Source organism: Schistocerca serialis, chromosome 9 (genome assembly GCF_023864345.2).
Source record: "Schistocerca serialis cubense isolate TAMUIC-IGC-003099 chromosome 9, iqSchSeri2.2, whole genome shotgun sequence".
NCBI classification, from domain to species: domain Eukaryota; kingdom Metazoa; phylum Arthropoda; class Insecta; order Orthoptera; family Acrididae; genus Schistocerca; species Schistocerca serialis.
Genome location: NC_064646.1, coordinates 38,037,152 through 38,057,545, shown reverse-complemented (window position 1 = coordinate 38,057,545; position 20,394 = coordinate 38,037,152). Strand labels below are relative to the sequence as shown.

Genomic DNA, 20,394 nt, shown 5'->3' with positions numbered 1-20,394 from the left:
TACCTAATTACGAAATATTCTGTATTCTAATAAATAGTAAAATTGTCACTCCATAATTACCACGCGAAATAACAGTAACAATATTCGGTTATACAGGGTAATATCTGGAGAAGGCTGAACATTGACAATTGTTTACCTCATGTTGCCATAAAGAAAAAATACTTCCATTGCAGCTGAGAGACAATAAAAGTTAATGTACACAATTGTATCCGTAGGGTCTGAAATGTCTAATTAAAAAGTAATTAACGACTGGAGACTAATTATGTCCGATCGTTAGTGGCCGAACAATACAGCACCATCCCCACCTACGTTAAGCTGTAACGTGTGGAAATTACAACATAAGTGATTAAGACACGCGGTAGTGGCTTGAATCAGTGACGGAGGCGACACAACAGATATATTTAAATAACCTATATCGATCACAAATATTGACGATTACGAAACTAACATCTCTTCCGCTGGTGCTCCAAACGATAAAAGGCGATGACACGGGAGGAAGATAAAAGACCAGCGGTCCTTCCCTTATTCTCATAAGCTTTACACTGACCACTTTTACAACTTCAGGAAATTTTGGTATGAACGTACAACGAATACGTTTTTTACAAACATGTTTGTCTCTTATCAAATGACATATGGTTTTCCTATTGCGCATCACTACATTTCCAGTTATGATAACCTGTATAATAATTCTGTATCTGGATTTTTGCCCTTCTTTATATATTTATTTCCCATATTTTTCGATATTTTACGTGTATATGCACAAGGCTCGCTTATTCTACCAGGCTTCATTAGCATCCAACAGTCATTCTGTTTCTCCCAACTAGCCCGAGAGAATCTATGAGGTGTCTGCTTGATCACATACTCCTCTTCTTCCAGATGTCGACCTTGAAAAACACAATGCTACTTGCCGAAGCGAATTCTTACATTTGCTAAAAGACACATGATTACAGTGCAGGTGGTGTGCTGACATTAACTGTCTTAAATACAGCTTTAAGCCTACTGATTCTCACAAAATATCACTCCATGACTATGTTACTATGAAGACGTCCATTTTTACTTCTAGCTGTTTGGAATATGATCAACTGCAGATATCAAAGCTTCTATATAGCTATACACTAAAAATCCAACGTGTATGTGATAGATAGAAACTGTGTTTGAGGAGCTGACTTACAAAACCCATTTACCTTTTTTGTATGTGTGCATTTGATAGTTTCTAGCATGGATCCCCATGGTTTGGAGTAGGATTCAGAAATGGATACACCCATGTTAAGTCCGCAGTAGCATTTGGAGTTGGGTGCACACCCATTAGGTGTGGCACATTGTTCCAGGTGGGTCCAACCAGTGCTACAATCGGGATTTTTGTGGAGCGGATTCACCCATCCGGGTAGCACCTGGAGGCAGTACCACCAGCGATACCTCCAGGGCAGAGGGTCTGGTGGTGGTTAGGTTGCGACAGACATTGGTGCTGCAATCCAGTCCAGTGCAATATGTTCACGTAAGAGGTACCGGACTTAGTGTTGCCACCGATGAGAAACGGCCCATACAACTTGGGCTGTGTCACTGCACATAAAACCTCATTCATGGACCACAGTTTCACGGGGATGTTCAGTGCCTCACACTTTCGCAAAGTGGCGATTAACCTTTCCAGGAAATGGAAGGTTTCATTGTTGTCGAGTACCAGCTCGGTGGTGAAATGTTCAAGTGCTTACTCCATTCTGTTGTAAAACAGATACCGCCGGTCATAATCTTCCGGTATTACTCTTTGCATAAGCTGCAGATGGTAGGGTTTCAAATGCAGCCCCTGTCCCAAAATCCTCCATAGTGTACACGGTTTTACAATTTCGAGCTTATGTGGACCATCGGTTTTTTGAACTGCATATAAAACTTTCCTCCGCAGTTGCATCTGGCCCACTTGATCGACCCACACTTTCCCGTTTGCAGAGTCAACCAGGTCCATAAATTGTCGATAACTGTGCACAATGCCCTGTTTACATGGCAGTACTTTTCCGTAATTCCCTCTGAATGCTTGCTGGAGTGTTGTAACTGATAAACACCTCGCATATCATAACAAAAAAAACTCTTTTCTTGCCTTGTCGCCATTTTGTCAAGGCACTGCAGTCGTAACGCCAACTGGTGGGCACGAAGCAAACTAGGCGCGTTTACGGCTCTTTCGTGCATCAATCACATTTGTGCATGTAATGCTTTGGAGAACATGTAACTTTGAAATATTGCAGAAATATTGAGCCATGCTGCCTCTATAGCCATCCATAATTCCGAAAGTGTTGCCAGTTTGGACAAACCATTTGCTCGAATTGTCCACTATGTTCTTCAAACCAGTCGCGAGCAATTGCGGGCCAGTGACATGGCGAACCCCATGAATGGCTAGAAATGGTCTCCAGGTAGCCGAACATAACCATTTGCAGACAATGATCAATTCAATTACACGAGAAGACGCAGTCCATTCTACGTAAACACAGCCCACACCAATATGGACACACCACCAGCTTGCAGAGTGCCTTGTTGACAACTTGGCTCCATGACTTCATGGGGACCGCCCAACACTCTAACCCTACCACCAGCTTTTACCAACCCCCATCGGGAATCGTTTGACCAGGCCATGATTGTGCTCTTGGAGAAAATTCTCTGTCACAGAATAATTGATAAAAACAAAACTAAGGGTGATACTGAGGTGTGAGTTGGCACTCATGAACAGAAAAATATGTAAAACTAAATTATCTAGACACGCCACAAAAAAGGAAAATAGTTTAAAACCTATTGTCGTCTTAAAAATTGTAAACTTGTGAAAGTTCAAAAGCTAATATCTTGGCAATACTTTGTTCGGTTAATATGAACAAGGTGTGTATGGATGCGGCTAGTAGAGCTGCATCGAGCAATCATAGCCAGTTTAGCAGAATCTATACCATTTTTAAATGACATATCGGAATATGGGATTCGACTGAGAGAAACTGTCTTTCTGGTAATAAATAAATTTAAATAGACAAAACTAGCAGCAGCATTCTAAAGTTTAAAGTGGTAAATGAGTAATTATGTGTTTTTATTTGTTTATTTATGTTTAGTATCAAAAATCCTGGAAAAGCAATGGCACGCCTCAAGAAAATTATTATTATTTTTTATTTTATTTACATTTTCTTTGCATGGAGCCATCGTAATGATGGCTTTTGCAAACATCAGACTTAATACTATGGTTATATTTACACTTATAAAATACACTATATTCTATAGCTGTTGCTTCTTATGTCTATGTTTTACATTCATCACGTTACAACTGATTTCCTAATGCCTCATGTTACAATCACTATCTTTAAAATTCGTTGAAAGAATATAAACATTTTTCTGTTAGAAAAGGTTTTAATTTTGTTTTAAAAACATTTCCCATGTATGTTCTTAGAGCGTTTGGAAGCTTTTTATACCAAATCAAACCACTGATATATGGATTTCTATCAGTCATTTTTAACATTGTTCTGTTACGGAAATAGTTACACTTTGTTCTAGTGTTGTGATCGCGTACATCACTGACCTCGATAGTTTCTGTTGGTTGACTTATAAAAAATACAACTATTTAGAAGATGTACAGAGAATATACTGTCAGATATTTGTGCTCCACAAACACTTCACGACATGAATCTCTATGTCTCATCCCATGTATATGTCTTACTGCTCTTTTCTGTAGTAGTAGTAGTAGTAGTAGTAGTAGTACTATTTTGAAATGTACATCAGCTGCACAGCCCCATAGTTCAATTCTGTAATTGAGAAAGGGGTAAAGCGTTCCATAATATACTAATTTAAGTGTTTGGGTGCTTGGCTGGGAACTATCTTTGCGAGCTGGCTTAGGAGATACATGGCAATACTGACTTTTCCGCATATGAAATTAATGTGGAATGTCCACAGCAAATTTTCATCAACTCTCACCCAGGAATTTACAGTTACCATTTTCTGTTGCATTGATATTACACACACTATTCATATTGCTGTAGTGAGAACTGCCTGTTTTAAATGCCAGTAGTTGAGATTTGGTGACATTCACCTTGAGTCCCTGATCATTGAAGTATTTTGTTACACCACTAGTAGCAAGAGATTCTAACTCATTAGATTCTCTCCCACAGAACAAGATTGACATGTCATCTGCATAGCTTACAATATGGGAGGTTATAGGTTCTGCAATGTCGTTAATGTATATAAGTAAGAAGGGTCGAAGGATTGAGCCCTGTGGTACGCCTTGTAACACAGGTTCACTTCTGGACTTGGAGTTCATGATTTTATTTTCTAGTTTGTATGACAATTTAGTGCTTTGCTTACGATTCAGGTTAGAAGATTCGTGGCTTGATCCCCAATACTATAAGATTTTAGCTTTTTCAGAAGTACCAAATGGCTCAGATCCAAAACTATACCTGCAGTCTGCATCTGCTGGTCCAACAGATCGTAAACTTCATGGATGAACTGTGTAACTGCTGTGGTTGTACTTAGCTCTTTTCTGAAGCCATGCTGCGAATCTACAAGCAGTTTATGTCTTGTGAAAATAGCACTTAGCTGAGAAAGGATAATGCTTTTGAATATTTTACTAAAAGTGGGAATTAATGATATTGGTCTATAGTTGGAGACGTCTTCCTTACTTCCCTTTTTATACACTGGTTTCACTACACTCATTTTTAGAACCGTTGGATACATGTTTTCTCTAATGCTGCAGTTAATCAGGTGAGTAAGAGGTTTAGAGATTTCTTTAAAGCATGCATTAGTAATAGCACTGGATATGCCATCCCATCCAGATGAAAATTTTTTCTTTAGCATGTATATTGCCCTGCGAACCTCCTCCTCATTCACTTCCATAAATTCAAATTCGGTACACTGGGTGAGATGGTATTGGGTCTCTACATGTGAATCTATAATATGGGTTGATTGTTCGCCAGAAATGTAGTAGTTATTAAAATATTACATATAGTATCGGTTTTTTTTATAATGTAACCATCATATCTTATGCTGAGTGGTTCCATGTTCATCTTGTTGGGACCTTTTCAGTATTTGTCAATCAGCTTCCTAAATGCTTTGCATATGTTGTCAGACAGTTTTATGGTTTTGCTGTTAATGTGCTTCCTTAGGTCAACAATTTCCTTTTTAAAAGTTTGCTTGGCCCTATTGTATTTTTCCTTGAAATCCTGCATAGTAGTAGCTTTATACAGCTGTTTTAGATAATGTACTTGCTGCCTGAGCCTAATCAGATTTGGTGGGAGTTTTAGTCTAGGATTATTTCCATTTTGACAGTGTTTAACTACCGTCCAGATTTCTCTGACTGGACAACTATATTCATAATGATGCAGTAGGGTAGAGTAGAATTCATTCCATGTCTCATCCAACCCTTTTACATGGTACACAGAATCCTTTATTATTACCTTTATTACCAATTCTGTGTCATTCACGAGCCACAGCTGGACAGACGACATCAAGATAAAACATTATCAAAATACTTGAATACTCAGCATTGCTGAGGTTGCATATCTTCCTCTGAGTTTTTCCTTCATTAATTTTCATTTTGTTCATGATAAACCAGGCCTTAGCTTCATTGAACAAAACTTCTGCTTGTTGGACTGCCTCGTCAACATTGTCTCCTTTTGAGAACAAGGTTGTATCATCTGCAAACTGCAAGGTGTGCCCATTGGAGCCTATGTCATTTACGAAGATAAAAAACAGCGGGGGGCCCTATTACCGATTCCTGTGGCACACCATGCTGTAGCTTCTTCTCACCTGAATCAGTTATTTGCACGGAGACAATCTGTCGTCTGTTTCTCGGGTGGGATTCAAGAGTCTGCAGTACAGATCCCCCTGTACCATATTTTTTTTAGCTTTCTGAGCAGGGCCTTAAGTGGGATGCAGTCAGATGCCTTACTAAGGTCACAGAGTACTAGTGCTATAGACCTTTGTCTTCAAAACCTTGACTTATGTTTGTAACTAAGTCAAGTACAGCTGTTGTTATTGACCTGCCCTTCCAAAAGCAATGTTGTGCATCATAAAAGAGACTATTTCCTTCAAAGTAACTTAATAGTTGTTCTTTCGTTATAGATTCCATTACCTTCGCTAGTACTGGTATTATAGATATGGGCCTGTAGCTTGACACTTCATGTGGGCTGCCTTTTTTGTAAACAGGCACTGTGCATGCTTCTTTCAGGAGATCTGGAAATTCCCCTGCACAGAGGCTTTTATTTATTACTATTGCTAATGGCTGTGCAATTTCATTGATTATAGTTTTTAACATAGTACAGGAAATGCCATAAATGTCAGGGCTCCCCGAAGATTTGTAGCTTTTTACAATTTTTATTATTTCTTTTGGATACACTCTCTTCCACATTACCATGCTGCATTTATTCTCAAATTTCACAGCAGCTGCAGGATCTATTCCAAAGTCAGGAATTTCATCCACTGTGTTTTCCACTATTTTTATAAAATAGTCGTTAAACTCATCTGGACTGCAAGAATTAGAGCAAGAGGTGGGCTGTTTCCTGTGCTCATTAACCAGGTCCCATGCTGCTTTACAAGGGTTGTGAGCTTCTTCAATAAATCTGGCATTGCTTTCCTTCTTTGCTTTTTCTACTTCCTTTCTGTAGATCCTTTTGGTCTGTAAATAACTAGAGTACAGTCTATCCTTAATATCTATATCTTTAGAAGCTATGACTGTCATTTAGTACTTGGACAATACATTTTATTTTGGCTAGTCTAGGAGTATAGCACATCTTTACTTTGCTAGTTTTTTGTCTACATTTTGATTTAGCATTTGAATATCTCTTGGGTTTTACTAGGAAATGTTCATCAAATTTCACTTTAAGGGTCTGGAACATGTGATTGAATGCATAATTTGGTGGCAATTCATAAATTATTTCGTGCCAATCTATAGAAGACACTGTAGTTTTGAAATCATCTAAGCTTTTCTTTGTAATAACTTTATTTCTGAATACATAATTTGAATGCCAGCTGGGAATTTGTTGTGTACTTAATGAGTTTGTCCATAATTTCATGATTACTGCATGGTGATCTGCTAGTATAGGATCCACCACACTTACTTTGTAGTCCCAACTATTTGTCTTGACACAATTGTGTCAAGACAAATAGCTCCACCTGTTGGTAGAGAGTTTCCTACAAATAGCCCATAGCTGCTTACTAAGTTCATGAAAGCTCTTTCTTTGTCATTACTTTCTCCAATATGAATGTTGAAGTCTCCACATAAATCCCATTTCTCATTCGCTAGTTTGTCTTTAAGAGCATTAATATTTGAGGTATTCAGCATTTGTTTCTGTAGCACAATTTTTGTTATTTTAGGCACAACTGAATGTTTGTATTCTATCACCTGCCAGAAGTGGTCAGAATAAAGAAAATCTATGTTACTGTAATTTACGTTATCTATAACATATTTGTTGATTATAGCATAATCTATTGTAGTGGAACATATGTCTGTCATCCTGGTGTCAGAGTTCACTATATTTACAAGATTATATGAGATCAGTACAGTTTCAAGTTTACTATACTATTTGAGTTTGCATCTATATTAAAGTCACCTGATATAGTAAGGTCATTAGAACCAGCCTAACCAACAACACTACTAAGTTTATCCATAAACGACATTACATCAGCATTTGGTGGCCTATATACTCCAATCAATTTATGCTTTGGTAACTTAAGACCATTACTGTGGAGTACAATACATGTAATTTCAATTGATCCTTCTTTGGTGTGGTGTTCAAGAAAGGAAATTTTTGTAGCTTCTATATCCTTATTACCATAAACATTTTGGCTATACCGACAGACCATGCACAGAAAACTCCAACTTATTATGATAAGACACTTTTATTAAGGTTCGTATAATTACAGAAAACGCAAGAAAAACAATGCAGTATTTCATGACATGCATATCACTCAGTCAAGTAGTACACAGGATGCCCAAAGAATCTTGACTCTCCAAAGACCATTTACTATTTACTCTGCACTTCGCTGGTGGAGTTACTGGCGGTCGACTGTCGACACAGGCCCCTCCCCCTCCCCCCCCCCCTGGTGGCAATGTGGATTACTGGGGGGAAGGACGTGGGTGTCTTCCTGTGTAGTGGCGTTGTGGGATGCTCACTGGTTGATATCAGCGTATGCTAAGAGCCCATACTGTCTGTGCAGGGTGAACTAGCGCTCGTATAGTCCACCATCCAGTGGAGGGGGGAGGGGCAGACTGGTCGACCTGCATGTGTGAACTGGACTGGCACAGAAGATGTCGTCGTTGGAGTACAGGTGGAGAGGGGGATGCGAATCTTGAGCATCCCATCGATGCTGAACGTTGCAGCTATGGCAGGTGTATTCACCCCATTTGGAATAGGGACTGTGTGCGGGATGGTGATATGTGACGTGGGTGTGGACTCACGTGAAGTTTCCCTTATGCGGAGGATGAAGATGGATCCCTCGTGGAGCTGCAAGGAAAGCTCGTCACTTCAGCACTCAGAGGCGTTTATTGAGATGCGAATTTCATTGACAGTGCGTGTAGAGGGCACTAGGTGGGGTGGGGGGGGGGGGGAAAGTAACGTAGTTCAGGAGAAACACTGGAACACTCAGTGGGGGATTGGGTGCCAACACTTGGGATGGGGTAAAGTCCCACGCAACATGTGGTTGAGCCTGTGGATTGTCACACGTAGTGCCTGTGTGAAACAAGGGTAGAGTATTGTCATACCTAACCACTGAGTTGCCCTCAGGTGTAGGCTCAGTGCACATATGATAATGGTGGGGCGCAGGGGAGTGGGAAGTCTGTGTGAGATCGGGGTCATTACCTGATGGAAGAACCCTCGACTCGAGGGGGTGTGGTACAGGTTCCTCGATCGTCCAGGCTGGTTTCATGCGTTGGAGGGAAACTGTCTGCTGGCAGCCACTGTTCCCTGTCGGAGGGGGAAAAAATTAGTGTGTCTTTGAGGTGTGCGTAGCAATATGTGCAGTTAAACAGGAGTGAGTCTATAAAACGCTGCCAAGGCTGGGCCTCGTTTATGAGACCATAAGGCATGTAACAGAATTCGTACAGGCCAAAAGGTGTTATCACTACTGTCTTTGATATGTCACGCTGTTCCATTGGTATCTGTAAGTATGCCTTGCGGCAGTCCGAGACACTGAAGATGTGTGCTCCGCTAAGTACTTGCACAAAGTCTTGTATGTGTGGTATCGGGTAGGCTCACTCATTGTTTCCTCTTGCATAACGAACTACCCACACAATATGGTTGTGGAGCCAGACTGACAGTATCCCATACATTGGTGTAATGTTCCCTTCTTTTTGCACTCCCTACTAAGTATACTCTTTCATAATCCCTAAATTTAATATTAGCAGAAGATTAATGGATGGCTGAACTGGTCCATAAAGTGGTTTATATTTTCAGATATAAGGTTTTGCTTCTCTCCTGGAGCAGGGGCAGGGTGGTTGTGGTTGGAGCCTCTCTTCATGTTTTCTCAGTCCGGGATCAATGACCACTCCCCCTTGCAAAGACCAACCTTTTACCCCTCTGTTTTCCCAGTTTTTATATTTTGACTACCGTTTTTTTACCTTCTCCTGCATATGTCTTAACTTCCTCATTTTTATAGTTTGACTCCTCTGGCTGGATCCGTCCACTTTTAGCACACCCTCTCCCTTCTGCTTCGGATTTGCAGGACTAATGCCCTCACCGTTTAGTACTGTAACCTTCCTCTCAATTAATCGATCCTAATCCTCTCCAGTCCTTTTCCTTCCTCTTAAATTCTTCTGCCAGAAGAAAGAGCCTGGAGGAGAGGCACTGTGTGGACCTCACCAGCAGTTGAGCTCCTGTGAGGAGATTGTATTTGGTATTTGGAGCTTGCTGTGACACAGTTATCTGTGTACACATGTTCATGTTGTATCTTCATTTTGTAATACAGTGATTTATACCAACATTATTCCGCTTTCTGTGATTCATTGCAAACAATCAATCCAGAATCTCCACACCATTTTAAGAACCAAGAGTCTCTAAAATATTTGTAATCCATCGTTACATATAAATTTCGGAGTGGCAGAGTCAGAGTCAGACCCAACGTCGGCAAATAGTATACTCTTCTCCAGAAGCACCAAAGGAGCCACAAACTTTAACTTCCCCTTCCTTTTGGCGATCATCATTTGTTGTCACGTGCATTCTCTCTGTTAGACACTGTGACTAGTTTTGGATTTTACCCGGGTTACTAGTGTGTAGTTAGACATCAAGAATTGTACACTAAAACCTAGAATTGTGTACTACTACCTTTCTTCCTAGAGCCTAAGTAGTTTTCACCCACTACCAAGATTTGAATCACCACATCTACTCTGAGAACCAGCCCTCTAGCTTCATCTCAGCTGTAGAGATAAGTTTATTATAAGAGCTTTCGACAGATAAAACATTGTATGGATAGTTGCACAAAGACAATGTGATTTATGGAACATTTGAGAAAAGAAAATAACAGATTATTTTAAAATGTTGGTTTATATTTTTATTGTAATATTCTAGTGTTTCTACTTTTTGAATATTGTACATAGCACCTAAAACAATCTCAGTTATGTAGTAAAACAACGTAATTACATACAAAACTTCTGTAAGTAAGTAGAAAATACGAAAAGTATTTTTTTGAACAATTATTAATTAGTGAACAGTCCGCATTAGATCACTCCATGGTTTTCTCTGATATTTGAGACGAACATAAAGTATTCTTGTACCACTTTATTTTGTGTCCGTTTTTATATCAAGAGGTAGTTTCTGTTCCAAGAAAAATAAATAAATATTGAACATTGGTGTCTCATTTCCTCTCTAATCACTCTGCCTGCAGCTGGCAGACTTCACTTTGATCCATTCTACAGCTTGTTACAGGCTGTAGGTCCCTGGGACCTCAACTTGACAGCTTCTAATCCTTCTTAGCTCCTTTCCCCTTCTTTGAGGCTGAGCCACTCTTGCTGGAAATAAGCCTCACAATGACCTTCACTGCGACGACTGCTGCCGCTACAGCTGCTGCTGCGCACGCCAGCAGGAAGAGGATGACATCTAGCAGCAGGTACTGGTACCACGTCAGGTCCAGAGCCGCAGACCGCATGTGGCGCGCCCCACCGTGGCGCAGTACGTACTCTATGGAGTTGATGGCCGTATCCAGAGGCTTTTCCGGTCGGTCGTGGAACAGCCTGGAGTACTTTTTTGCGTTCTCCATATATCTGAAATAATAATTTTATACATGTACCCAGTACAATTAGTGTGCAAGGAGAGAAAGAAAAGGAAAAAAAATAATGATATAAAATTGGTTTAGGGAGTGTGTCAACAATAAACTGACTGAAATAAATTCTCTGACCACTAATATCTTGGCATCAGCTGTACTAGATATACTACCTACTGGTGACACACACAAATTTGTGCCGGACCGGGACTCGATCGTGGATTTCCTGCTTATTGCAGGCAGTCACCTTAACCACTTCGACTATCCGTGCATGCCTCGCAGATTGACCCAAACTTCCATGTGCCACACTGTCCACGTTCCTATACAGTAGTCCCCCAAATTCATCATTTAATGCTCACAGCTTTACCCCGTATTCATGTGCCTGTGAGAACGAGGCTATGACCATTAAGTAATGAGTGCAAGGGACTATGATACGGGTATGTTGACAGTGTGACGTGTACAAGTTTGGGTTGGTCAGGAAGGCATGCAGGGTAGACCAAGTGGTTAATGCAACCACTTGCGGTTGTCAGGAAATTTGGGTTCGGGTCCCAGTCCCAGTCCCGGTCAAGCACAAATTTTCATGACACCATTAGGTAGTACATCTGTAATTAATACAGCTGATGCTAAGGTATTCAGTCAGCGAATTTATTTGGGACAGCTGTCAATCATAATTAATCCTAGCAGTATCAAGGCATTTTCCACAATGCACATTACCGAGGGGGGGGGGGGCAAGTGGGGTACTTTATTCCTACAGTAAAATGTTGAAAGAAACAAATCTCATTAACTGTTGTTGAATTATATGAACAACATACTTTTCAGAGAGATACTGATGTATAAGTAGGGTCCAGAATTTGAAAACAGCTTTTAGAACTCTCTTGGCAACATCAATAATGTGTACTTCTGTCTTAATGACCACTACGAAAAAATTTTAAAAATGCAAATTTTGTTCATTGTTGGTTGACTGTTACTCTCAACTCATGAGTAAGTAGGGCCCTGAACCTCAAAATACTGAATACAACGTTCATTGTGGAAAGTAACATCAGTTAACCTACTGAGATTTAAAATTTTGGTCTAAGTTTAACTGAAAAATTTAAAACCTACGAATTTATAGGGAATCAGGTAGAAGGATTAGAAGGATTAATTAAAAACAATAAAATTAGAGAACTGACTCTGCTCTGTTTTGTTGTACAATCACCGTAAGTTATAAAACATATGATGACACAAATTACATGTAAACATGTTCAAAGGTTAAATATTCTATTATATTTTATTTTATTCAGAATGGGAGAAGCCTGTACCACTCAAATGTTACTGGAAAGTGACATCAGCACATTTTCCAACTGCCATAGACTTTCTTGGTGGCATAGACTTTTACAGAAGTAAGGTGTGAGTGGGGATGAGCGGCGGGAGGGGGGGGGGGGGTCATTTGTAGGCTATTCTGAGCTCAGTAGTGAAGCGGTTAGGCATCCCCTTTAACAATACAGCACTGTGATCGTGTTGATATGATACCAGCAGCTAGGGACAATAATTCTATTTAGTCCCACTGTGACGTGAAAGTAATGTTGCGTCTGCTCCGTGCTGTGAATGGAACTGATGAGAATGGTTGCTGTTTTCAATATTACAGTAATGGTTGCGTGGTGGACTCCCCTTGTGTCAGCGTGTCACAACTAACATTTTACATTCTTAATGCAGAAATGGAAATGACTTGTAGGTTATAGGTCAGTGAATAAGTCACATCTTTGTTTTCCAATCAGACTCAAGTGTATACTATGCAAGAAATTGCCTCATTTCTTTTCCTGCCAAAGTAATTACACATCTTTCATTTTGATGTCAGTTCAGAAGGACAAATGTGTAGTTCATCGTAGATAAATAATAAAGCCTTCTGTTGCATTCCAATTAATTATACTGTGTCCGTTGATTCATTCATGGAACAAAATCTATACTATAAATGTCTTCTAGTTATGTTGATTCATTCGTGAAACAAAATCTATACTATAAATGTCTCCTAGTTATGTTTACAGAATATTACGTGGCCTCCACACCTTAGAAATGCAATGCAGTATTAGCAAGTGCAATCCAAAAATAGTGCATGTAAAAAAAACGGAACTTGTCACACAACTCTAGTGTCACATCCATATATGTTGGTGAATATATGAACCTACTTACATTAGCATATTTTTAACTCATTTTCTCGTTACCTTCGCGATTTTCCCAGTTAATGTAGATGGGGTTCAGACTATTGTTCTTAGAATTTGTTCAGCCACTTTCCCTGGCATGGTCAAAAAGTCGAACAAACTCAACACAGGCAGGCAGAGATGTGTATAACACCAAATATTAAACAACTTACTTCAATTAAATTAATACGAAAGTACCAGAATGTTTTACAAATGCGTTGGTGTCTAAAAATATTTGTAAATAGCAGGACCCAAACCTGCTCCTTTCGAGTTGATAACTACATGTCTTTACCCACTATAGTGCAGTGTAGTCACTCAACTTCTGACACTGCGTCTAATCACAATCTCCTGAAAGCTTTTACCGGCGATGGGACATTAACAGAAATTTACTTCTAACAAATCGTATCGAAAGTGACATGTTTGCGATAAATGCTAAATGCACAGTTGCCGTGAAACGACATGGTGTCACATGACGTAACTTAAGTTAAAATACAAAAGCAGTGAAATACGTTAAGTAAAAACGACGTCTCCAGAGTTCTTTATTAGTCGACTGCTATCGAGTCTTCATGGAAGACACGACATTTTGAAGTCATTTCCCAGGAAGCTTCGAGTGACACTGTTTCCTTCCTTACAGAATACATCTGTTCTCATGTTGTATTTTCGTTAGAAGTACTGCATATCAATGAGTGACAAAGACGCCTCTCTTCCTAAATTATTTTCATTTTCTTTTTTTTTTTTTTATATTTCAAACATCTCAAAAGTAAAGCCACTTGCTCTAATTTCGACTTTAATTTAGTTTATTTATTGATCATTTTAACCGAACTAACACAGAACAGCCCCTGAGGCTAAATAATATCTTCGAGACGGAAGAAAACGTCAATACATATCCGTGACATCAACAAGGTTACTTTGCAAGAGCAGTATTTGGTATCATTGAGAGGAGCAGAAAGGGTTACTTCTGTTCCCAACAGACTGAAAATTCGTAGTAAGTAGCAAGTCCAGTACAAATTTAGAAATGGCTGATAATGAAATTTTCACTGACATCAATAAATGGTCTAAAGGTGAAATTAAATTTTGAAAATACCCACTATATCCAATTCAGAATCTGTAAGAGATTTCCTTCCAGCATTGGTTTAACGTGAAGGCATGCAGATTGAAGAACTTGACAATGTTAAATTTCTGGAATTACAACTCGATAATAAATTCAGTTTGGAAGGGCATAACACAGAATTGCTGAAGCTCGTGAACAAATCTGTACTAGCAATGAGAATGATGTCGGACGTACGAAATATATATATATATATAAAAGCTTGCATACTCTGCTTCCTTTCTTTATCTCTAGTATGCCATATGGGATCATATTGTGGGGTAACTCGTCATACCGAGCAAAAGTTTTTAGCGTGTAATAAGACTCATTTAAGGTGTAAATTCAAGAACATCATGTAGAAACCCGTTCAAGGAACTTTGAATTGTAACCACTGCTTCTCAGTATATTATTCCTTAATGAAATATCTCTATTTCCAACCAATAACTCAATACATAGTATCAATACCAGCAATAAGAACAATCTACATAAAGACCTAAAATCACTTAGTATTTCAGTTTTGACAGCACTTGGTCGCCGGCCGTTGTGGCCGAGCGGTTCTAGGGGCTTCAGTTTGGAACCACGCGACCGCTATGGTCGCAGGTTCGAATCCTGCGTCGGGCATTGATGTGTGTGATGTCCTTAGGTTAGTTAGGTTTAAGTAGTTCTGAGTTCTAGGGGACTGATGACCTCAGATGCTAAGTCCCATAGTGCTCAGAGCCATTTGAACCATTTGAGCACTTAGTCACAACAGTCAAGAGGCTTATACCAAGTGAGAATGCTAAAACTTTGCTATCGAATCCCTGTCTTGTATATTATGCTTTGATGCGTTAATCGACGTTCACTATTTTGTTTTGAAATCGTTTTAGATACTTGTTTTTCTTCTTCCATTGGCTATTCTAGCCACTGTTAATACAAGTTTGGAAATCTCCCACCAGAGTGCATTAGGATGCGGTAACGTAAGTATCCGTTCATCATAAGACAATGATTGGTCAGAAGCCGCAGAACACGTACTGTGGTGTTGTTACGCTCTTGGAAATACGTCCTACTTATGTATGAGATATCTTATTACTAAGTTACGTTAAATGAAACTTTAAGATATTCAACTGTATTAACAGTCATCAACGTTTTTCTTAATCTCGATTTAGCTACGTAGTTTTTATTTCAAAAATCGTGTACAGTCACAGCTTCTGCAGCGTTGTTCTCCGATTGTCGCGCTGTTAATGTGCAGCATGAAAATGGCTGAGCCTGCTTTCTGTTCCGTAGTCAAACACGCGCGTGGAACACGGTTAAAAAGTGCGGAGAAATAGGCTGCTCTTAATCTTTTTCATAAAGTTACGGAGATAATAGGCTTTGAAGTTTTCGCCGTGACATATATAATGCAGTTGTTACACAAACCCTCCTTGAATGTGTACCGCAGTCGCTAGCGTAATGGAATGTGAACCTGTTGAGGTTAAAAGTGCGTTGATTAAAATCTTCATGGCATCATCGTTGTTTTTTTTTTTCTCGCTCAATGCGAAATACCCACATCTCGTAATTATAAAACTTATCATCATTTTTTATGAATAATGGACGTCTTCTTGTTTCTAATTACACAATGGACGCGAAATTCCTGTTTCCATTTCAAATACAAATTCTTAATTATCGTTGTTTTATGCAAGACTTCATAGAAGTTGTTGAAGAAAACATAACAATTTAATTTTTAAGGCAAAAATGAAAAACCAAATCCTCTTTATTTGGACTATGTCTATCGTTTTACCACAGAGGTAGGTAAGTATCGTACAAACATGAAGAACAATCATTTTCACAGCATCGAGCACATCGTACAAATGCTGCATTTTTACATTTTTTACTGTACCATTACCATACGAACCCAACAGAACTGATCTGGACCCAAGCTGCGGGATTTGGCCCGAGAAGTAACAAAGACTAAGCTGCCAGTCGTACTGGAACTTAACGCAAGCAGCTTTCTCACACGTCACTGCCGAACGCTGGCGGTATGTATAACGGCTCGTGATAAAAGAAAAAATGTAGCGCCTGGTTGGCTTCTTGGATTCTGTTGTTGATAGGCTCGTTATCAACGAATAGAAATATATTTATCGGATTCCGATAAGGAAGGAGCTAAGAGATTATCAGACAACTGAATGTAAGTAATACCTTCAGTGGCTTCAATATTTAACTATACGGTGAAATCCTTCAATACTCTCTTACGTTACACACAGCTTATGCAGAAAAATTACCCTCTGCGTTGCCTAAAAACGATAACGTGTTGCGGTTTTCGTCTAGTCGTCTAAGGAGCGTATTATAGGAGATTAGCAGCGTATTATTTCCTTCAGCTTAAAAATTAAATGACATTCGAAGCTGTATTGTTCCCCTCCTCGTCGCTTTTGACAAGTGAACTGCAGCTGGTCACGCCACTGCAGACTAGCTGTACCAGCTGACCGGCCAGTGCTGTCCAAGTTAAATGTGCCGGTAAAGCTGTCCCGTATTATCGCTAAGCGGATGTGTGCGTAATGCACAGCACAAAACGTACCCTTATTGTCGTACGCGACAGTACTCGAGACAGCTTGGGTGTAGTCCAACGTGAAACGGAAATCGAATGGGGTTCCAACAAATGCGGAAGAATACATAGTCCAGTGTTTTCATCACGTTCATTCTTGCGATGAACAGATTATAGCGACAGTTTGACGAACAGTTAGTAGAACAAAGCGCACGAAATATGATCCGTTACTTTAGTTTCCTTGCTTGCTAACTGTGTTCGCAGTAAACGTGCGTTATTTTTGTGATTGTGTTTCTTTTCTTTGGAGGTATTGAGCGTGAGTGAAGTGAGCTATACTATCTTACGAGTAACTGCAGCGTATCACGAGTTCAGAAACAGCGCAGTATGAATTAGTTGTGTAATTTATTAGGTAAAAATTTGGAGCATGCCGATGGGATAAAAGTGAAATAACTTGGGGCGCCCACACCAGATCCGAAAATCAATCAAGAACAAAAACAGTGTAAATACTGGCAAGAGTACACACGACATTTTAACAGAACAATGTAAAGTGCAGCTGAGTGGTTGTGAAGTGAAATACGCATTTTTCTGTTTCACATGTATCTTGACAAACAGTAGTGACAGTGAGGGTGGTACCACAAACTTAAAAAAATTTTACGAAAATGTCTCAAAAACCGGTATATCCTGAGTAAACTGATAGACTGCATTAAATTGTGCGGCAAATTCGACCTGGCCTTAAGGCGCCATGACGAAACAGAAAATTCCGAGAACCCAGGAATTTTTCGAGGACTAGTTGATCTGATGGCAGAACTCTACGTCGTCTTGAAGCAGCATATCGAAAAATCAGAAAATCGGGATTCCTTAGGCCCCTCCAAAACAATTCAAAATGAACTGTTGGATTTAATTTACTAGATATGCCTCAATCTGATCAGGAATGAACTGTCGAAGACATATTTCCTTGCTATCGGAGTGAACGAAACCACTGACTGTGAAAATTTGTCAAACTGGTCGAAATAATTCGCGATGAGTTGCTGGGGCAACTTAACGGTAGATTTATTTCCTTTGTACGACCAAGAAGTCGCACTACAGAAGATGTAGCTAAGGCTGTTCTCAGCAAGCTAGAGAAAATGAACGTAAGTGTAACACCTGAGAAACTGAGAGCTCAGTGTTACGACGCCGCTGCTGTTTTTAAGAGTGGCCCCAAAAGTGGAGTTCAAATCAGGATTAAAGAGGTGTATAAAAATGCTGCTTCATTCACTGTTACGCACATCAGTTAAATTTAATTGTTAAACGTTGTGTGACATGAATAAGCAAATGCGGATCTTCTTCAGCAACTTGGAAGGAATTTGTACCCTTTTTTTCCCAGTCTCCTAAACACATAGCCGTTCTTGACGATATAGTGAAGAAACGTGTTCCTGCTTGTCCTCAGTCAATCCGGTGGAATTTCAAATCACTGAGCGTAACAGCCATACACAAATACCAGAAGGAAAGTTTTGTGGGTGGAAAATGTCATTGGTGATGATAGTAATAATTAGAAGACAATAAACAAGGCTATGAGGCTCAAAGGTTTCCTGCAAGACGGAGATTTCGTCTTCTGGCTACATTTTTTTAAAATAAAGTCCTGCCTCGTTGTGACCTGACTCCAGCAAAGGAATATTGATGCAGTGAAAACCGTTGAATATGTATCTCAGTTCGGGGCTTCTGCCCAGCATGTTAGGGCCGTTTCACTGAATCAAGAATGGCGCATGCATGTGACGGCAACGTGACTCAGATCAATGATTGATTCAGTTGTAAGGATCACTTGTCAGTTACACAATTCTTTGAACCGTCATTCTTTCCAAACATAAAATTGTTTTCGCAGAAAAGGAATTGATGTAGCTGTCAATTTTTTTAAATTACGGTGTTTAGACTTAGGGCATGAAATGAATCCGAAATGATTTTATGAAAGGTGCTTTGACTATGTTGAGCTTTCTTGTGAAAACTATTTGGCAAAAGAGTTTCCTGAAAGTGTTAAAGTTCTGTTGTTATTGTTATTGCCGGTGGGTGTAGTTGTATAAACTTGTTTGCACGTGGTCGGGGCAGATAGAAATACTTTGGAGTGCCGACTTGTGCACTTGTGAGATTTCCGTGGCTTCTACAGTGAAGACGTAGTGTGCGTTTAGAAGTGAATATCCGGCGAGCTATGTTGTTGTTCATAACTAATTATGTGCAGTACTAATCTATTGTTTCCCTGTTATTCAACTTATATTTTAATTCCAGAATGAGATTTTCACTCTGGAGTGGAGTTTGCGCTGATATGAAACTTCCTGGCAGATTAAAACTGTGTGCCGGACCGAGACTCGAACTCGGGAGTTCGAGTCTTGGTCCGGCATACAGTTTTAATTTGCCAGGATGTTTTATATTTTATTTATTTGCTGGACCATCGACACCAATAAGTGTTTTGCAGAAATATACTACATTCTCAAAAAGAACTTCTACTATCGTACTCATCATTTAAAGTCTTTCAGCTAGTACCTGCAGATTTTATTTAATTTCAATCTTTCATTTAAAAATTTCTACGTTACATTCGCAATCGCCGAGTGATAGAAACCTTCCACCATTCGGTTCATATGTATATTCATATTGTATACTGTATACTCAGCAGTATTTGGCCTGTAATGCGGCAACTACGTATCCCAGCCCCTAGACAACGAAACCAGCCAAGACTTTTAATATTTCAACACTGAGTCAGAGGGAAAGTAGTTGAGGGCCACCATCACACCATTTCATTTTAATGTTTTTGAAAGCCCGCAGGTCCAGTCTCCTGCAGGAGTTAAAAAATAACGAAATGCAGGATCGAATGACTGAATCTCACTTTGAACTCCACTGAACAGCTGGCGTAGCCATTCGTTACGTAATGTATGAAATACGTAGTTGAATTGTTTTGGATAGGTAGGTACTCCGTGGAACTTGTGTAAGAAATAATTATTTCTACAGAATTACTCAACGAGTTGGTGCAGTGAATAGCACACTGGACTCGCATTCGGGAGGACAACGGTTAAAACCCACATCCGGCCATCCTGATTTAGGTTTTCCGCGATTTCCCTGAATCGCTTCAGGCAAATACCAGGATGGTTCCTTTGAAAGGACACGGCCGATTTCCTTCCCCATCCTTCCCCAATCTGATGGGACCGATGACTAAGCTGTTTGGTCCCTTCCCCACAAAACCAACCAGCCAACCACTAACGGATGTCTACAGAAACCCCTTTCAGCGGTTACGAGGCTTTGCCAGTCTAATATATTCAGTTTTCGTTGCAGTTGGTTTCTCGACCTGTTACGTTATTAATTAACACAGTGGAATAAAGGGAAGGGCAGAGTAAGAAGACGGGTGATTGGGGTTTAAATAACCTTTCTATGACCTTTTTATTAGAGATGGAGAACAGGCCGCGGCCTCCTCG

General features: G+C 39.7%; 1 protein-coding gene across 5 annotated transcripts in view; it reads right to left on the bottom strand.

Moving 5' to 3' along the window:
* Positions 1-20,394, bottom strand: part of LOC126419783 (UDP-glucosyltransferase 2-like) — a 335,883-nt gene that overhangs the window by 122,914 nt on the left and 192,575 nt on the right. The window contains exon 6 of one of the 5 annotated variants that reach the window (XM_050086962.1): positions 10,887-11,203. The exons of 2 other annotated variants lie outside the window; for them this stretch is intronic. In XM_050086962.1, the coding sequence (XP_049942919.1) occupies positions 10,903-11,203 (301 nt within the window). In that variant the 3' untranslated portion in view covers positions 10,887-10,902. Of the gene's footprint in view, positions 1-10,486; positions 11,204-20,394 lie in introns of those variants that run through there. 2 more of the 5 variants (XM_050086964.1, XM_050086963.1) reach the window with 2 other exon arrangements.